This window comes from Triturus cristatus, chromosome 6 (assembly GCF_964204655.1).
Source record: "Triturus cristatus chromosome 6, aTriCri1.1, whole genome shotgun sequence".
Lineage (NCBI taxonomy): Eukaryota > Metazoa > Chordata > Amphibia > Caudata > Salamandridae > Triturus > Triturus cristatus.
Genome location: NC_140589.1, coordinates 1,735,243,752 through 1,735,262,978, shown reverse-complemented (window position 1 = coordinate 1,735,262,978; position 19,227 = coordinate 1,735,243,752). Strand labels below are relative to the sequence as shown.

General features: G+C 39.8%; 1 protein-coding gene across 2 annotated transcripts in view; it reads right to left on the bottom strand.

Annotated features, from left to right (window-relative positions):
• MIA3 (MIA SH3 domain ER export factor 3) overlaps positions 1–19,227 on the bottom strand; it is a 348,169-nt gene that overhangs the window by 124,889 nt on the left and 204,053 nt on the right. For both annotated transcript variants that reach the window (XM_085612967.1, XM_085612968.1), the window contains exon 8: positions 2,642–2,773. In XM_085612967.1, the coding sequence (XP_085469093.1) occupies positions 2,642–2,773 (132 nt within the window). The remainder of the gene's footprint in view (positions 1–2,641; positions 2,774–19,227) is intronic.

Below are 19,227 nucleotides of genomic sequence, written 5' to 3'. Positions count from 1 at the left end.
CACACACATGTAGGTTAATGCTGGTTACTTCGCCACTTCATCAATCCCACTTCAATAAACAAAGATTATCATGTTCACAAGTCTTCTGTGCGTAACTGGCATTATCAGTAGCATATACCCATGCATTTTGTAGCCCTTTGTGTTTAAGATAAAATAAAAATTAAATGTATCTATATTACCCCACCACTAAGTTCATGCTTATTTTATAGTGTCATCTTATAGTGCAGGGCTACATCTGCCATTCTACAGAACCATCCCTGCCAATTCCAGCAAGATAAGCAGAGGGTTAGCTGTCTTGCCATAACTCATTGAGGTCAACTGTCCTTTCACTCAAGTTGTACAAATCTTAGCACAAGTCGTTTTTCTGGCCTGGATTACATCATGCTCCCTTACAACATAACATGTAACTGATCTGTGCTCCTTTGCCATCACGTTCTGTTCTGAACACTAAACCAAAATTCAGGGTCTATAATTATGCTCATCTTTACAACTAGCAGGACGAGGAATACAATAACTTCTCATTCATAGCTTTAGACACACTTTGTGCATTTGGTCTGCCAACCACATTACCGGTTTATCTTCACTTTGGACAAAAATACTTCATAGCCATTAGTTCTGCACCCTCAAAATGTCTTTGATGACCATATAATTTATGTCACTACTATTATGTACCATATATCAAAAAGATGCAAGCAGACTTTATTTTCATAGGGCTGCTTGCATTTGCAATGGATGGCAGTCTACAAACAAAATAATTAACAAAAAAAGAAACAATTCTTCGTTGGTCCAAACCAAGTCTGTTACCAACACATTTATTATCAAAAAGCACAACCATTTCTACTTGAGGTAAAATACTTAGTTACAAAGAAAGGAACATGAGGCCAATATCAGATTGTGTGGACACATTCAGTGGTGATTACAGTATTTGCGAGTGAGTGATGGTGATTTCCACAAAAATTAATCAGCTGCAACCTATATTCACTGTGTTAGTCATTTGTAGCTCTGGGCTAGGAGAATGGGACGGGTCCCCATTAGGGTTAGCAATTGTTTGTGGGGGGTGGGGGGTCTAGAAAAGAAGGGTGCGACTAAGCACCTCAAATTATAAAGGAGAATGTTCTAATATAGGCGGTACAGGATAAAAAACTATATATACTATAGGGAGCATTGGGTGGTTGAAAGAGAACATATTCAGAGCAATTCATATAGTGTTCTAATCTATGTGGAAAGACATCAAGCCATATGTTGTAAATCAAAGATGGACGTCTGTGTGGAGCAAGCATATTGGGAAAGATTAAATTTTTTTCCCCAATCATAGATACAGCAATAACTCTATTCGTTATGGGCAAAGGGAGATGGGGTAAGTTACATATAATCCATACTTGGCACCTCGCACACGGCAATGCTGGTGGGGAGTCAGCAGCTGCATGTTTGTGCTGAATACTTTTCTAACCACACATCAGGCCTTCGTGTTTACACAAGGTGTTCTAGCCACCTAACTTTAAATGTTACCTCAACAGGCAACAAATACTCCAGCCTTCTAGGAGCATATAAAAAGTGACGTGGTCTACTTGCTTTTCGCTGTACTGAAATGCAGGCTTCATTTTTCAGAAGTTGTGCGCGCCATATAGTTCAATCTGCAAGCCAACTGGCAGATAAAAGAAAATTCAAACAACCTATGTAGCCTTTGCTTCTCCTGTAGGGAAACGCCTGTGCACATTATCTGCATTTGCCCTGCCCTGCTGAAAGAAAGGCAGGCTTTTTTAAAACAACAGTTCCTAGCCTTGGGCATTCACTCCTGCAGACCTGCATTAATTGCCTGCCTCTCCGCTGATCATCCAATCATAACAGGAAGATTAATTAAATACATGCAGGTGTTTGACAGTACTCTAAATAATTTAGCCCATCTGGACTAACACACCTATCGGGCATTTCCCAAGTGTCCTCCTAGTTGAACATGCCCAATATGGTCCAGCTCTGGTTAGCTTTACAGTGCAGCTTCTGATGACGGTGACCCATGAAAAGTGCTTGTGATTTGCACTGTGAAAAGTTCACTGCATACTCAACATGTACGCTCTTTTCATGAAAGCTACCCTTGCAGGACATGCACGTTCTCTTTTGCAAGTCTTGATACTAATATTTTAAATATGTTTAACATGCAAGCTATTTTATGCATGTCATCATTCTAAAGTTTTTAGTAAGCAGCATAAGAGAATTGCTTTGTAATGTGTTTTATTGATCATACAAATAGGAATATGATGAAGGTGGTATAAGGGTTCCATAAGAAATAGGACTTGTCACAACTGGAATACAGAGGAAGGAAGACTTTCATCTTAATTCAATATACTTTAATTAAACTTATTATGAGTTACCAAGAAGTGCATTCAAGTCTGGCCATATTACACTCTTCCAAACTGAACACTTTTTTTCTTGGCGGTTACCCCAATATGGACTACATAATTTTGGGCTAACATCATCTGACATGCTTGAAAGGAAAGAGAAGACAGACTGATCAAGAAAAAGCATGTACATTTCAAGTAAACTAAAAGCAAGGTTCTCAAATTTGAGGATTCCCAGACAGTATTAGTCAGAAGGCCCGTAGGCCTACCCCAACAACTAAGACTTCACCAAAATATCTACTCACCGAAAGACAGGTTCTCCAGAAGAAGATGACAACTGTAAACACGCCAACTAAGAGTGTAATGAGGATGGGTGTCCAGGGAATTCCATGGAAATCTGGACCCGGCTGCATTCCCTCAGGCAGTGCAGCAACCAGCTGAAAAGACAACACAGATTCAATCAGCAAATTACTTCAGGCACACTTTAGGCATTCACTTTAATTAAGGGGAAGACATAATGCAAGTGTGCTAATCCCAAAGCGATAAAACAGCTGTTGGCATGTAGAGTATAAAAAAAGTAAGAATTCAAAGATTGCAATCACAAGCTGCGGCTTCTAATGAGTTCATCAGCAGCAACAATATCCTCTTCAAAATACAGAGATATATGAATTGACAATTAAGGCATGAAAAAGATTCACAGCAGAGCCCTAAATCGTTATCCTCAGGATCATCCCAGTCTGCTCAACTGAACTCCTAGCCCAACCACGCCAATAAAATTATTTGCTTATAAACTCCATCTGACTCATTGAGCTAACTACTAGTCCCCTTCTCCTCCTGCCTCACATCTCTCTCCTCTCAGATATGATCTAAAAGCCTTTAAGCCAGCATTGCTCCTACTCCTGTTGAAGGAAAGAAATACTGGGAAAAAGGCTGACCAGTCATCTCAGATCAAATCTTAACCCCCTTCATCAAAAACACTGATGTTTCTTGTGTTTCATCGAATCATTAGGTACTTAACCTTCTTTTACATAGTTCACTCACTTCAATGTGCCTGTTCACCAACTCCAAAGAAAAACTCCTCCTCACACAGTTCTTGTTCTCTGCTCTAACAATCACAACATGTTCTTTCCAGCAAGAGAGCTCAAACAGTTAAACAACCGCTGCTGACATCACTGTGTGGTCAGTAGGTCACATGTCTGGATCCCTGCAGGATCAACTCGGCTTTTCATCCTTCTGAGCTTATTACATTATGCCACACCTAACCTTGCATAACAATATCAAATCTAACAACCACATGATCATATTCTCTTTGGCCGCTATGTTAAAATTTCCAGCTAGAAGGGTTCCAAATCAAGTACAAAAATCTTCTAAACAGAAGATATTTTAGAGTATCACCATAAAGAGGTGATCTATGTAGAAAATCAAAAAAAGTATGTCGTTCTGAGACAGCAAAAGGAAGAATTGTGAAGTTGGCATAAAAGGAGAAACACATTTTGGATTGTGATAATGTTTCCAGATATCATACCTCATCAATTCTTCCTCAATATTTACAGACCAACAATGGCCTGAGTCATGGGTCTTATGAAAACATGGAATGCAGGATAGCATGCAGACAGTTTTGATACGGCCTGTCAAAGCATACAATAGAGTCAGCTAGTACGTACTTTCCAGGAGACTGCTTTTCTTGACATGTCAAAATGCATCACTTAAATTATACATGGTCACCAACACCTTCTAATCAAAGCTTGAAAGCAGCTTCAGCACATAGGAAGGTAGGTTATATTAATGTCCTGCAAATAAAAATAACTTGAGCTGATCCTAGTAGGCAGGCACAGAATAGGAGTTGGCAGAGTCGCCCCGGTCCCCGATTTTTCGTACATTTGATTAAAACATCTATAAACAATATTACATTGAATTTTTGCTTGGTGGTTTATCCATCATGCAATAGTTCTCATATACGACAATTATTGTTTAGATTACATCACAGGGGACATTTAACTCTAAATGGGAATGTAGCAATGAAGACTTTTAACTGTGGTCAAGCAGCGATTCCAAGAGCGCTTATGTAATAGCCTACTGGTAAAAAGGGTGTTGTACATATGCCATTATTAGGTAGTGGAAAGCTCTTCTCTTGGTAACATTAACCTTTCTTCAGTGTTCACTTTTCTGTAACTGCTGCGATATCCAATAGGCTTTAGGTAACATTATGATATAGCATCTTGGAACACCTGTTTGGTGTTTATATGATGTCATGGAATGCTGCCTAACATTTGCATATTTTCTGTCCAGATCAGCAGGCCTTTCTTCCACCTGCGTGTGGGCCTTTTGGTATGTAATTTACTCAATAAATTACTTCTGCTTCATACCGGCTTTCTATCTTAACAATTTGGGGGCGAGTTTTAAAGGAAGGCCCACAGCGATATTTTAAACTACTCTTGTCTGGTTTTGGCGTGATTTACTATTTTTGTCCCTTCATGCAACAGAGCGCATTCTTGTTTTCAAGTTATTTAAAGGTACTGTTGCTGGGGCATGATTCATATTCTTCGTAACTTAAAGAATTAAGCAGTTTTGATTTTTATAACTTGAATAACATTTACAGTTGGGAAACTGCTGTTGGAGGCTCGCGACGCCTTTCCTGAGCTGTCTTCGTGCACGCTCCTAGCTTTGTGACGTAACAGAGCTTAACGCGCACATAACGATGAGGATTGAAGTAAATGGGACACCGAATTGACGCAACACGTGTGAAACGCATAGACGTGCCACCATTTTGAAAGCCTGTTACTAGTAACGTTAGGAGATTTTACTTGTTTAAAGGCATCGGAGTAATAACTCACTCATTTGCTTTCACGAGTCTTCCGTAAAAGATTCTTACTTCCTTAAACAACTTTACTTGGAAAAACAGTTACTTTAAGGAAATTATCCTTCTTGCATAGAAATAACTCTTATCATAATTCATTTTTTGGGTCAATGTGCGAAGATAAAATAAAGATTAAAAAAAGATACAAGTATACAAAATGGCACAGAGCAGTACAATTTGTGTTCCAGCTTTTTTCTTGAATGAGCCTGGCAAACCACCTATGCGCTGGAACAATTAGCATAGGGCATGCGAAAATTATTTGATAGCTATTGACGGCAAGGAATACAATGCAGAAAGGAAAAAGGTTATTATGTCTAGCTTGTTAGGGAATGCCGGGCAAGACATTTTTGACAGTTTGCCAGAATTGGAAAATGCTCCTGGACAGTTTATACCCATGAATGAATATCAGGAGGCTGTTAAACATATTGAAAAAGCAGTTTTCCGAAGAACCAAACATTATGGTTGGTAGACATAAATTTGCAATGCGCAAACAACTGGAAAGTGAAAACATTGAAGAATATATAGCTGCATTAAGAGTCCTTGCCACTAAATGCGAATTCAATGAAATGGTGGATACCTATATCAGAGATTAATTTTTGTTTCATTGTTATTCTAAGAAGATACAGGAACGATTATTGGCATGCAGAAATGCCACTTTACAATAAGTGATTGACATTGCTAAAGGGATTGAACGCTATTTACTATCTTCTATAGAAATCTCTAAAGAAAGTATGCATACTACTGTTTTTTCTTTGCAGGAAAAGAAAAGGTATGAACAAACGTTTGGAGCAAGAAACAAAGTTGAAAAAAATGTTGAAGATAAAATTTGTGTTACAGGTGTGGTTAAAAAAAAAAAAATCACTTGGCAGATTTTCAAGGCTGTCCAGCTATTGGTAAGATAGGTGTAAAATCTCAAAAGGTGGGTCATTTTGCCTCGTCATGTAAAACAGAAAAAGTAGTTTAAAAAACAAAGTGAAAATAAATTCTGTAGAGGAGTTTGATGAAGAGATATGTTCCAATATAGTTATAGCTGTAGACGCTCCAGAAGTTGGAATCAGAGCACCATTAGGAAATATGTTGATTGGTAATGCTGAATTACAAAAAATTGAGGATTCTGGTTCACCCCATAACCATCATTTCAGACACCACTTTTGTCAAATTATGACAAGATCAGAACCTAGACGTTACTGATGTGAACCCTAGAGCATTTGGGGATTTTGAAATCGAGATAGTGGGATTTTTCCAAGATACATTAAACTTCAAAGGAAGAATTGTAAATACAGAAATATATGTGGCTAAAAGAGGTCGCAATATTGTAGGTTGGAACGACTTAGCCAGGCTAGGTGTAATTTTAAAACCAGGTTCTGAAGAACCTATTGTATTGGACGAAAATTGTGTAGATTGTATAGGTTCAACAGATGAACAGTTTACTCTTGAAGCAGTATTAAGAAACAATAAAGTAGTTTTTCAAGAGCACGTTTGGTGTGTGAAAGGATTTGAGCATAAGATCAAGTTGAAGGAAGGCGCTATTCCACTCTCTCATAAAGTAAGACTTGTTCCACTACCTGAGGATGGAACTTAAAACGTTACTAGAAAAACTTTGTGAGGAAGGGGTCACTGAGACCACTGATTCTTCAGAATGGGTTTCTGCCATTTACGTCAGGTTGAGTGCTGACTTGAGATTATTAAATAAAAACAATGTGGTAGATTGCCATCCTTTGCCAAAGATACAAGAGATTTTAGCATCTACTTCAGGGTAAAACAAATTCTCTTTAATAGATCTCAAGTCGGCATATCATCAAATTAGGTTGGCAAAAGAGTCTAAGGATCTCAGGACTTTTGGTACTCCATTTGGAGCTTACAGGCATGTCAGATTACCTTTTGGACTAGCCTCTGCCGTTAGTGTTTTTCAAAAATTGAAGGACATCATTTTTAAAAACATTAAAGAGGTGGAAAAGTTTCAAGACGACATTTTGGTACATGCAGGTACAGAGAAAGAACATAATGAAACTTTAAATGTTGTCCTGTCCATTCTTAAAGAGAAAGGCATGACAGTTTCTAAAAACAAATGTAAGTTTAAGCAAAACAGCATGGAATATTTGGGTCATCTTCTTACTTCTGAAGGATTAAACTAAAAAATGACTTGACAAAGCCCCCAAACAATGATAAAGAAAACTTAAAATTATTCATGGGGCTGAGCGAATATTGCTTTCGCTTTATTGCGGGATAAGCAGACAATTAAAATTTGAGCGGAATAAAGAGCAGAACTGTGCATTTGAGGTAATTAAGAGAGCCATTGTTGAGGCCCCAGCACTGTATCCTGATGATCTAAAAAAGAAAAATATTTTAACTGTCGCTGCAAGTGCTGTAGGCATCGGAGCAGTTTTCAGTCAAAAAAGGGTAAGGAGGAGTATTCTATTGGTTATATATCGAGAAGACTTAAAAATGTTGAATAATTCTACAGCACTATTGAGTGTGAAACCTTAGCATGTGTTTAGGCTGTGGAAAAGCTTAAAATGTATTTATGGGGTAAAGAATTTGAAATAATTACAGACCATAAACCTCTGATATACATGATGAATGGATGTGGAAAAGGTAATGGAAAGGCTTCATCTAGATTGGTAAGGGTCATTGCAAAGTTACAAGAATTTAATTTTAAAATTAGACATATACCAGGCTAAATTGTCGTGCAGACTGTCTATCAAGATTACCATTAATTGATTATAATGAAGAGAACTTTGATGACATGGAATGTGTAGTAGCACTAGTGATGCTACAGTTCTGAGTGAGCGAGCCATTAAAGAAAGTGACTGGTCAGAAAATCAAAAAAATGACAGCACTTTGCAAACAGTAAAAGAATAGGTCCCTGGAAAGTGGCCACCTTTAAGAAATCTTAACAATAACATGAAATATTACAACAAGTGTCTGATGAACTAACTTTTTAAAATGATTTGTTGATGAGACATGATCTTTTTATAGCACCTTTTCAGTTAAGTAAACAATTGATTGGTCTTACTCATTGAGGTCATCCAGGATCGACAGCAACTAAAAACAATTTAAGAAATCCTTATTGATGGCCAGGGATTGATGCCAAAGTTAATATGTATGTAGACCAATGTGTTGAGTGTTTAAAAGCAGATAAACACTGGAAAATTTGCAAAAATGAGATGCAGTTAGTTGAAATACCCAATGATTCTTGGTCTAAAATTGCTATTGATTTTTCAGGTCCATTAAAATTTTTAGAAAGCAAGTGTAAATATCTTGTTGTATTATCAGACTATTATTCCAAATGGATTCATTATGAATTTATTTCTAGTGTAACTACTGAGATCATCATTGATTTTTTAAACAGAATTTTTGCAACAGAAGGACAACCCAAAGTGTTAGTATCAGATAATGGCACGCGGTTAGCTTCTACTAAGATGTGTAACTTTTTAAACATTAGGAATAAGACAAGAAAAGAAGCCTTTGTATAGTCCATCATCTAATGGACAGGTTGAACGAGTCAACAGATTTTTGAACGAAGGTCAATGGCTATAACAATACTGAGATTATTACTGGTTATACTCCTTTTTAGGTCGAGCATTCAAGACCACTTGTATATACTTTAATATATACTTATATGTGTATGTACTTTGTGGGCTCTGGAGATCAGCCCTAGGACTTGTCTGCTTCCGCTTAGTGACTTTTTCCTGTTCAACTGCCTGTATTTACCTGTCTTGATAGAAAACGACCAGTAGAGGTCAGTAAAATACCAGAATTGCTTCCCGCTGAGGGACTTTATTTTTTTAATTGTTCTGGCAACTGCCTCTAACTTTCTTGATAGAAAACGACCAGCAGCGGTCAGTAAAATACCAGAATCACTCTAGATTCCAGCCCATAGAAACTGTCTTCCACGAGCAGCTGTAGACAAGAATAGTCTTTCAAATCTTGTAATTTCAGTGATATGAGCACCGAAGGCCCTGATTTTATATTAAAAACAGAGCTTTGGACTTTAACATTTCCCGCTGAAAGGCAATATTTCTCTTCATGTGTTCCCATACCAGGGGTGTCACACAGTTTGGTGCTTACTTTCCCTTAATGTTAAGGAACAGTAGATGTTTCAGCACCCAGTCTAATGTGCTGCATAGGTAAATACATATAAGGTCCCAAAGATGAGACCGATTGCATTGCAAATGCTTGTTTCTTCATGTGAGGGAGGCAGTGTAATACTAACCTTACACCTAAGTTTAAGAATTGGCACAAAGATTTGTCAGAGTGCACAAAAATTGATGATAAACATGTTAATGTTCAACAGAAGATAATTGAAAGACAAACAATAACCAAGACACATCATGATACGAGTAACAAAACCAAAAACAAAATCAAAAAAGGAGATTGGGTTATCATTAAAAAAACAGTTAAAGTACAGAAAGGTGAATCCAACTTCATTAAACCTTTCAGAGTGATTGAAGTCTCTAGTGGAGCTGTCAATTTGGGAGACAAAGGATAGAGGAGTAAAAGCGATGCAATAAGTTTCAAACCAGGCCAAGAGAAAATCTTGTTGTCCAATAGGATCAATTAGGACGTTGAAAATGAACTTAGTGTATGGGATTGTTTTGAACAGGATGAGGATTTACAATATTTTAACTCAATGGTCCAAATACACAGGGTTTGAACCCTTCTGTTGTTTCAGGTGAACCAGGTGTGTTTTCACATTCTCAAAATGTTATACGTGTAAAAGAAGATTTTGAGTGATAAAACTGAATCTCTTGACGGTAGTGAGTTACAAAGTTTTTCACAATCCGATTGTTTCTTCCAAAAGGTGCATTAATCCACCCAAACGTTTTGAAGATTATGTACTTTATTGAAATCTTTTATTTAAAAAAATGAAAAGAATGGAGATGTACATATGCCTTTATTAGTTGGTGGAAAGCTCTTCTCTTTGTAACATTAACCTTTCTTCAGTGTTCACTTTTCTATTATTGCTGCAATATCAAATAGGTTTTAGGTAACATTATGATGTAGCATCTTGGAACACCTGTTTGGTATTTATATGATGTGTGGAATGTTGCCTAACATTTGCATTTTTCTGTCAAGATCAGCACACCTTTCTTCCACCTGCGTGTGGGCCTTTTGGTATGCAATTTACTCAATAACTTATGGCTTCCAGTATTAACAAAGGGTTACATGGAAGTCAGTTGGCCAGAGATAACCGCTGTCACCTTGAACCCTACAAGGAGCAGGAGATGGCATGATGTCTACTTTGAGCCAAACACGTGTTCAGACATGGAGGGCTTGCTTTACCATACAGACCTTTGTCCTAAGATGCACACTATAGAGCAATATGGCTCAAAAACAGATACCTATGGATTGAACATCATCATCTTCTATGATATGTAAATACTCCTAACAAAAACAAAGCACTGTAATCCAGCACACCACACAATCATTATAAAATACAATATTGCATAACGAAGAATATCATTCCATTCAGCACGTCTGGTTTCAAGTTTCTTTATTTAATTTCTTCTTTAAAATCAGCGTAGCCAACACGTTTCGTCCTTACGGACTTCTTCAGGGCAAAAACGTAATAAGAGGGTCTTTTTGTTGTGTTCCCTCAATACTGAAGTTTATGGTCAACGTTCCTTTAGAAACAAACTTGTATACAACCAGAATTGAACTAAAAGGGGCTTAGTCCTGTACTTCTTTAGTGCTTAGGTCTATAGCAAGCGCTGGAGGGACTAAACTACAAATAGGCAAAATCTTAGACCCTAAGAGGGCCAAACCATACCGAGAGCACCATACAAATCTGTGAAAACATACGGTTACACACAAATTTGTTTTTATAAAAGGAAGCTCTTGCTATAGACCTTATCACTAAAGTAGTACAGGACTAAGCCCCTATTAGTTCAATTCTGGTTGTATACAAGTGTGTTTCTAAAGGAACATTGACCATAAACCTCACTATTGAGGGAACACAAGAAAAAGGCCCTCTTATTACGTTTTCGCCCTGAAGAAGTCCGTAAGGACGAAACGACGTTATCTACGCTGATTTTAAAGAAATTAAATAAACAAACTTGAAACCAGACCTGCTGAATGGAATGATATTCTTCGTTATGCAATATTGTATCATTATTGTGTGGTGTGCTGGATCACAGTGCTTTGTTTATGATTTATAGGACCCTGTATCCTTGGAGGTGTAGAGGTATTGAACCTCAGATCCTTAGCACCCAAAAAAACTAGTACAGACTTTGACCCCACTGAATGATAGGTGCAGTCACTATAGCCTCATACCCCGTTTCCTTTGTGCATGGTCAAATACTCCTAACCCACAATGGACACACAAGCGCATTTACACTTCCAGCAGCTAATGGTGATACAAGTATGCCAAAAAAAAAAAAAAAAAAGACTTATTTATTTCAATTCAGCTGGATTGGAGTGGGCAAAGACTTCCACAAAGAGCCTGTAGCCCTCATTTTACACAAACGCTGCAGTTCAATTAGCAATTTTCCTTCTGCACAGAAGTTCCATGTAGGATTATGAATATTCATTCAATGCCTGCTTTATGTGAGCAGGCAGAGGCTCACAGGTTACCAGTGAAGGAGCTCTTTCAATTTTACTCTCACCAGGGTAAGCAACCAGTGCATCTTGCATAAAATCCTTTTGCTACTCCTTTGAAGTTTAATCTGTGGAATTTTGCAGGCTTGGTAACTTCTACTGTGTACCCTTTTAGGTTCCCAAGAACTGACAATTGCAAGTAGTCTAACTTTGTGCATATAATTTCTCTTGCTTACCATGGATGCTCCTCTAAAAATGGCTGCAGTCTTTTCAGCACTTTTTTTATCATGCTTGTGAAATCCATTAATTTCAAGTTACATTAATTTTTATCAATTCTGTTGCCACAAAATGTGCGTTTTGCTCTAGAGGAGGCAAAAAATATTTTCGGGAGACATTTTCTTTTTTAAACCACAACCGTGCAAGTATCATGCATGAATTTGAAATGCGAGCTATACACTTGCTTTTTATTTTCACAAGAACAACTTGCAAATGTTCACAAAAACACATTTTGCGCCCTCTCACTATCCTAGTAAATGACTGATAAAGTAGCCCGATTCACCTGCCATTCAAACTCAATTGTTTGATAAAAGATTACCCTTGTTATGCAGAGTTACCTCATGGCTAATTTCAAAGGATCCCATGTCTGAAATTCACTCAATGTAACAATGTCATTGTGGAAGACTGTATTCTACATCCAATTTCTGATAAAAGAATGGCCGTAAATTGGACTCACATGTGAAACGATTAATGTTAGTCATTAAAATGTCTGTGTGGAAAAATATATGTGGGACAGAACTCAAGAACATTGAGAGTGATACTAGTGGGGCACAAGCTTGGAATTAAGAATGCAAAATCTACTGTTGCAAAACATTTCATGGATATGCAACATTGTATGATGCTAGCTCTTTATATAGTGGACCAAAATGAGTTACACAGTGTAAAGAGTCCAATTGGTTTACAGAGAACCCAAATGCTCTCTTTTGTGGTGGTGTGGGTGAGCAGTTAGGCCTAATCAGAGGGTATTGCTAAGCATTTATTGCACACACAAAGGCAGTAAGTGAGACACACACTCAATACAGAAATCAAACACCAATTTACAGAAAATAAGTTCGGCAAACCTGGGTAAATCAGACATCTGACTACCTGCATAGTCATCAGACAAACTTGCACTTTTGTGACAATTGGTCCTCACTTTGACAATTTTGGAAAGGTTCTACCAATGACCACCCTCCACTTGAACAGCATTACTACCAATCCTCACAACTTTGGTGGGTGCACAATATTTACCTTTCCCTTTTTTGACGTGAACAGGAGACTTGATGCGAACAACATCCCCCACAACCAGATGAACCATTTTAAGACATTTTCTTTTATCAAACCAGATCTTCTGTTTATTTTGGGTCAATTTGGTATTCTCTTTAACTATGTCCATAAGTTTCACCACATTAGACTCCGAATTAAGCCATTTACTCATCCATCCGGGCCTAAAACTAGTATTTGCCTTTCTACCCCTTATAAGTTCAAAAGGTGAAACTTTGGTAGAAGAATGTGGCGTGGTCCTGTAAAACCACAACATACTTTCCAAAGACTTGACAACACCATGGTTTCCAGTTACTGCCCATCTGATGCACTCACCCACCACACGATTCATTCTTTCCACAAGACCATTTGTTTGTGGGTGATATAGATAACTCTTTAAATGCTTCACTCCACACAAAACAAACAGTACCTCAACTCCTTACTCACAAACTGAGTTCAATTGTCAGAAACTAGGAACTCAGGGAATCCCTCGCTCGTGCACGCCTCTCTCAGAAACGCAACCACACTCACAGTATTGGCTTCTCTGACCATCTTGATCTCCGACCACTTAGAAGCATAAGAACTCAAATATAACTGCACCCAACCGGCAAAGTTTCAAATGGGCCCATCACGTCAATACCCAATCTGACCCATGGACCAGAGGGACACTCAACAGGCAACATAGGTGGCGTCGTCACTTTAAAAGTTTTCTCAGCGGCACCACACACAGAACAGTTTTGTACCAAATCATGTATTTCCACATCTATACTTGGCCACCAAAAATCTTCACGGATACGTTTGTTGAGTGTCGCACCCAAATGCCCCTCATGAGCTTTCCTGCTGATAACATGTCTGATGGAATGAGGTGGAATGAGCTTATCGCAGCGCAATAGTACACCATCCTCTAGAGAAATGTCATGTTCCACTGTGCAGTATGGTTGTAAAAGAGGGGACAAAACCTTTTTCTCTGGGCCACCCTTCTCTAACCAACTCACACACCTGTTGAAAAGGGAATTTTCTCTCAAGGCCGCCATCCAGTCCTCTTCAGAACCCACATTAAGATCAGAAATATCCATGGCAGCCACAAAACAATTTTCAGCATCCTCATGGCACAACTCTTTGAAATCTATCTCTTCACTCTCATCTTGGTTTTGTGGAAAGCGAGAAAGAAAGTCTGCCCTCCTGTTCTTTCCCCCTGAAATATGAGACACATCAAACTGGTATTGTAACACTTTGCTGACCATTCTCGTTATTCTGGGTGTACAACACTTACTAGTGCCAGAACCCAGAATAGAAATGAATGATTTATGATCGGTAAGCAGCTTAAACCGTCTTCCCCAAACATATGGGCGGTACTTCTCTATAGACCAGAGACAAGCCAACAACTCCTCTTCAATAACTGAGTATTGGGTCTTTGCAATCCTTAACAACCTTAACGCAAACGCTACAGTGTTTTCTTTATCCCCACAATTGTGAGTAAGAATTGCCCCCAACCCTACCTGGCGGACATCAACAGCAATACAGCATGGCAAGTCAGGATCAAATGGTTTGAAAGCCTCATAGTTCTTTAAAGTAGATTTAACTTCATTAAAAGCATCATTACACTCCTCAGACCACACAAATTTGATTTCCATCTTAAGTAGGTTTCTGATGGGACGAACAACAGATGTAAAATTGTCAATGAACCTTGAGTAATACTCAAACAGACCAAACAAAGACTTAACACCGGTCTTGTCTTTCGGTACAGAAGCATTGGCAATAGCTTCAACAAGTCCCTGTCTGGGCTTTATTCCCTCTTGTGATAACAAATAACCAAAATATTTTATCTCTTTACATAGAAACCTGCATTTCTCAGTTTTGAGAACACCATCATTCTTTTAACAAAATACTGAGCACCTTGCGAAGAATCGCATCGTGTGAAGAATTGTCCTTGGCATGGATCAACAATTCATCTTGAAAAACAAGCACCCCTTCAACGTCCCTTAAGAGATTTTGCATCACCCTTTGAAATACTGATGCAGCGGATACCAAAACAAAAGGCATCTGTTGATATTGAAATGTTCCAAGGGGAGACACAAAAGCAGTGAGGGGGTGCGAGTCAGGATGTAATTCTATCTGGTGATAGGCGCTGGCCATGTCAAGCTTGGAGAATACTTGGGCACCCTTGATGCATGGAAACAGGTCATTAATTTTAGGCAAAGGGTGCGAATCAACCCAGATCTCCTTTTCTAGCGACCTCAAATCCACACATACACGCAACGGCCCACACCTCTTATGAGCAACCACCAAGGGGAACAACCACAAGGATGATTTAGTGGGTTCTATGATACTCTTGTCGCATAAACTCTTGAGTTCTTGGTTGAGATCTTCTCTTACACTGAAGGAAAACCTCTAAGCTTGTGTTTGACTTGGATGGCACCGTCTCCAACTATAATGTTATGTTTGAAACGAGATATCTTGCAAAGCGTATCGCCGAACAGAAGGAAAATCCTTTTTCCACTTCGAGCCCTCTTCCTCACAAGTAACCAACAACGCTTGTTTTTTAGCACCTGGTCTAAGTACCATCCCAAACAATCCCTGATGGAACCAACCAAGGATGTTAAGCCCATTGACCGCAATATAGATTTTACCTCTAATCCTTCTCCCTTTAAACATCAAAACATCCTCAATAAAAGCAAGTAGTTCGCCCTTCATATGAGACGGGAGAACGATTGGGTGGGTACAATTCCCTGTCACCCCATGTCTCGACAAACAATTTCGGGGTTACCATGGTGATCCTGGCACCAGAATCCACCAATAAGTTGAGTACTTTGTCTCCAACACACACTTCCACAATAGGATCGACAAAGGAAGAAGGGTCGCCTGCAAAAGGATCATTCATCATGCTTTTTGAGAGATCGCCCTCATCCATGACCATGGAAATAATTTCCGAATCAGTATCATCTTCAGACTCTACCACACATGCAATGGTTTTCTTTTGTGATTTCCTCTTAAGACACACCTTTGCAAAACGTCCCATTTTTTTTTGCAGAAGTTGCACATGACATTTGCTGCAGCACATCTACCCCCTTTTGGGGTGAGGGACATTTCCACACCGGAGACACGTATTATTGGGTATAATATTGTCTACTTTATATTTAGTGCTCATGGACCCATTATTCTTGACAAACCTTTGTTTCGGTTCATTAGTTCCCACAACCACATTTACACTCTCACAAGGCTTGTCATAGAGTTATTTTAACCAGACCTGTGAAATTTCAATGCTCTTAGCTACTTTGATAGTTTCATCAAGGGACGGATTACCCATAGCAAGACGTTTTTGTCTAATGTGCTTATCCTTGCATTGAAAAACAAATTAGTCCCTAATGAGATGATCAGTAAAGTTTTCAAATATATAGACTGATGCTAATCTTCTTAAAACAGACACATATGCAACTACGTCTCATACTTCTGAAGAACTTGGGTCTTTGAACCATAAGACTTGGTTAAGTTTGTGTACAGTTTCTTGATAATCATCAACATTGTCATCAGCTTCATGCGGTATGTCAGGTAAATGTTTGAAAAGTGACCTACCCTCAAAACCTAAAGAATGGAGCAATAAACACTTCTTCCTTTCAGCACTAAATCTTAGAGCGCCAATGGGCCCTAAATAGGTTTTGAACACATCAAACCAGTCCTCCCATTTAACAGATGGTTCACCAGGAGTGTCTAGGAACGCTGAAGGTGCAGTGACAGCTTTCATCGCACACATATCAGTAAATTACTAGATTTGGAATAGCAATGTATACTGTAAAATACAGGTTAAGATGATAGCACAAAACACAAAACAAATGTACAGCTTAAAGTCGCTGTCAAAAGGTATGCAAATTGGCTTGAGTCATACAGTACTAAAACATCGATATAACACGGAGAAAGTCTTAAGCGTGTGAATCACTGTGATCCACAAGTAGATGAACAGTAGAGTCCAATTGTGTGAATCATCGAGATCCACGTTTAAACTTAAAGACAACCATCCAAAGAATATGTGAAAAAAGGTGAGCGAATCACCGGGACTCGCGAAACTCACGACCTGGTGATGATGCAGATTGCAGTGCAAATCGTGCTGAGGGAGTAGCGTTTTGTCCTGTGCGATGATGAGCTGGTGGCAACAGTAACTATGGACCCTTTGTACGCTGACGGCGTTAGGTACTGAGAGTCTGCGCAACTTTGCGTTGTTTGTAGAGGGTGCATACGCTGAGAGCAAAAGCTGGTCAAGTTCCCAAAAAAATAAAAACACACCTCCTAGGATTAAAGCAATTGACCTCTGGGCATCGTGCTCGCTTGAAAGACAGTCGAGCAGGAGCGTGGAAACTGAAGTGGCTCACAAAACAGAGTCTATAAAGATACCAACGTGCGGGAAGCAATCCAGCCGATCATCATCAGGCGAAGCAGCTCCAGGACAGAGATGAACGGAGGTAAGAGGCAAACAGCAGTGACAATGCAACAGTAGCGATGATGGCTGTAACGCTTATAAGTTTGCGTGGGCTGGGGAATAACCTTAAGGCTAGAAGTAAAAATCACGCTGAGGGTTCTGCTGTGTAGTCAAATCGTCGCCATACATTTTTTAGTAATTGACTCCAAGTCACGATAGGTTGAAAGGTTTATTTCCAGTGACTACACAGCTGGCAGGTCAATACATCACCAAGTCCAGCAATAACTGATCATCACAACTCAATCTACTTCAACATAAACATTCTAAGAACACACACAGCTCCTATGACATAGTAGAACTTTACAAGGCAGAAGTAGAACAAACAGACATAATATGGAGCACTTCATGACAGGATATTCTGAAAGAACAACAATATCACAGGCAGTGAAGGCCTTTGATGCCTTCGGTCTTAATATGCAAATTACTAATCAACCTGCTTCGAGGAGGTGACAACACTTCCTGCCAGAGCAGGCTTTGTTCCTGACCTCAGACAGCCGGGGCTCTCGCCTCTAGGGGGTCAGAAACACATCTGTGGTGGCAGGCTGGACAGAACCAGTCAGCCAACACATTAGTGGTTGGTAGGTTTTCAGGGAGTACCTCTAAGGTACCCTCTGGGTGCCTGTATTAATAAGTCCATCATTGGAATCAGTGTGGTTTATTAATATGAGGTGTTTGATACCAAACACCATAGGTTTCAGTGAAGCAATTATGTAGCTGGGGAACTCGTTTTGACCAGTGCCCAGTACATACCCTAAGAAAGGCTTCCCTGTTCACTTGTACTGTCAGTAATAAAACTGGCCAGTAGAGGGGCATATCTCCTCATGCAGATACATGTCCTCAAATGTAATATAATGCATCCTGCCTTAGGGCTGTAAGGTCTGTTGTAGGTGTGACTTACAAATATGACATGCAGTATTAGGGGACATGGCACACAGGGTGTGTGTGGGGAGAGGGGGCACCCTTGTCTTGTTCCCTGGCAGATGGAAAAAGGCTCCAACAAGACCCCATTGACTAGGACACGGGCTCTCGGATGGGCATAAAGGACATGGACGAGACCCCGAAAATGTGGACCGAAGCCCATCGAGGTAAGAATGGCATCCAGAAACCCCCAGTCCACTGAGTCGAAGGCCTTCTCAAAGTCCACCAGGAGGATCGCCAAGTATGGGGTGAGCAAATGACGGTGGGCCAAGACCAGATGCAGCCGTCGGAGACCATGCCGGGTGGCACGTGAGGGAATAAACCCGCACTGGTCCGGGTGGACCAATACGGACAGGTGTGGTTGGAGCCGCTGGGCAAGGATTGTGGCAAAAAGTTTTAGTTCCGTGTTGATAAGGGAGATGGGGCAGTAGTCCGCACACCGTGGGAAGGGTGGCTGGGATTTGGGCAGAACCACGATGGTGGCCATGTCTGTCCCAGGCGGGAAGGAACCCTTGTCAACCGCCTCCTCAAACAATCCCGCATGATATGAAATGAGCGGTTCGCGATACAGAGCGTAGTATTCTTGCGGGAGGCCATCTGGGCCCACCGTTTTGCCGGAGGAGGTAAGGGCTATTGCCTCACTGATCTCCTCATGAGTGATAGGGCAGTCTAAGTCCGCTTCGACGACGGGATCTAGGCGCGGAAGGCAAGTTCCCCCGTTCTCCAGCAGGCCCGTGAGCGAGAACGTCGGGGATTTGGCCGTGTATAGATAGCGGTAGTAGGAGGCGAAGACGTGAGCCATTTCC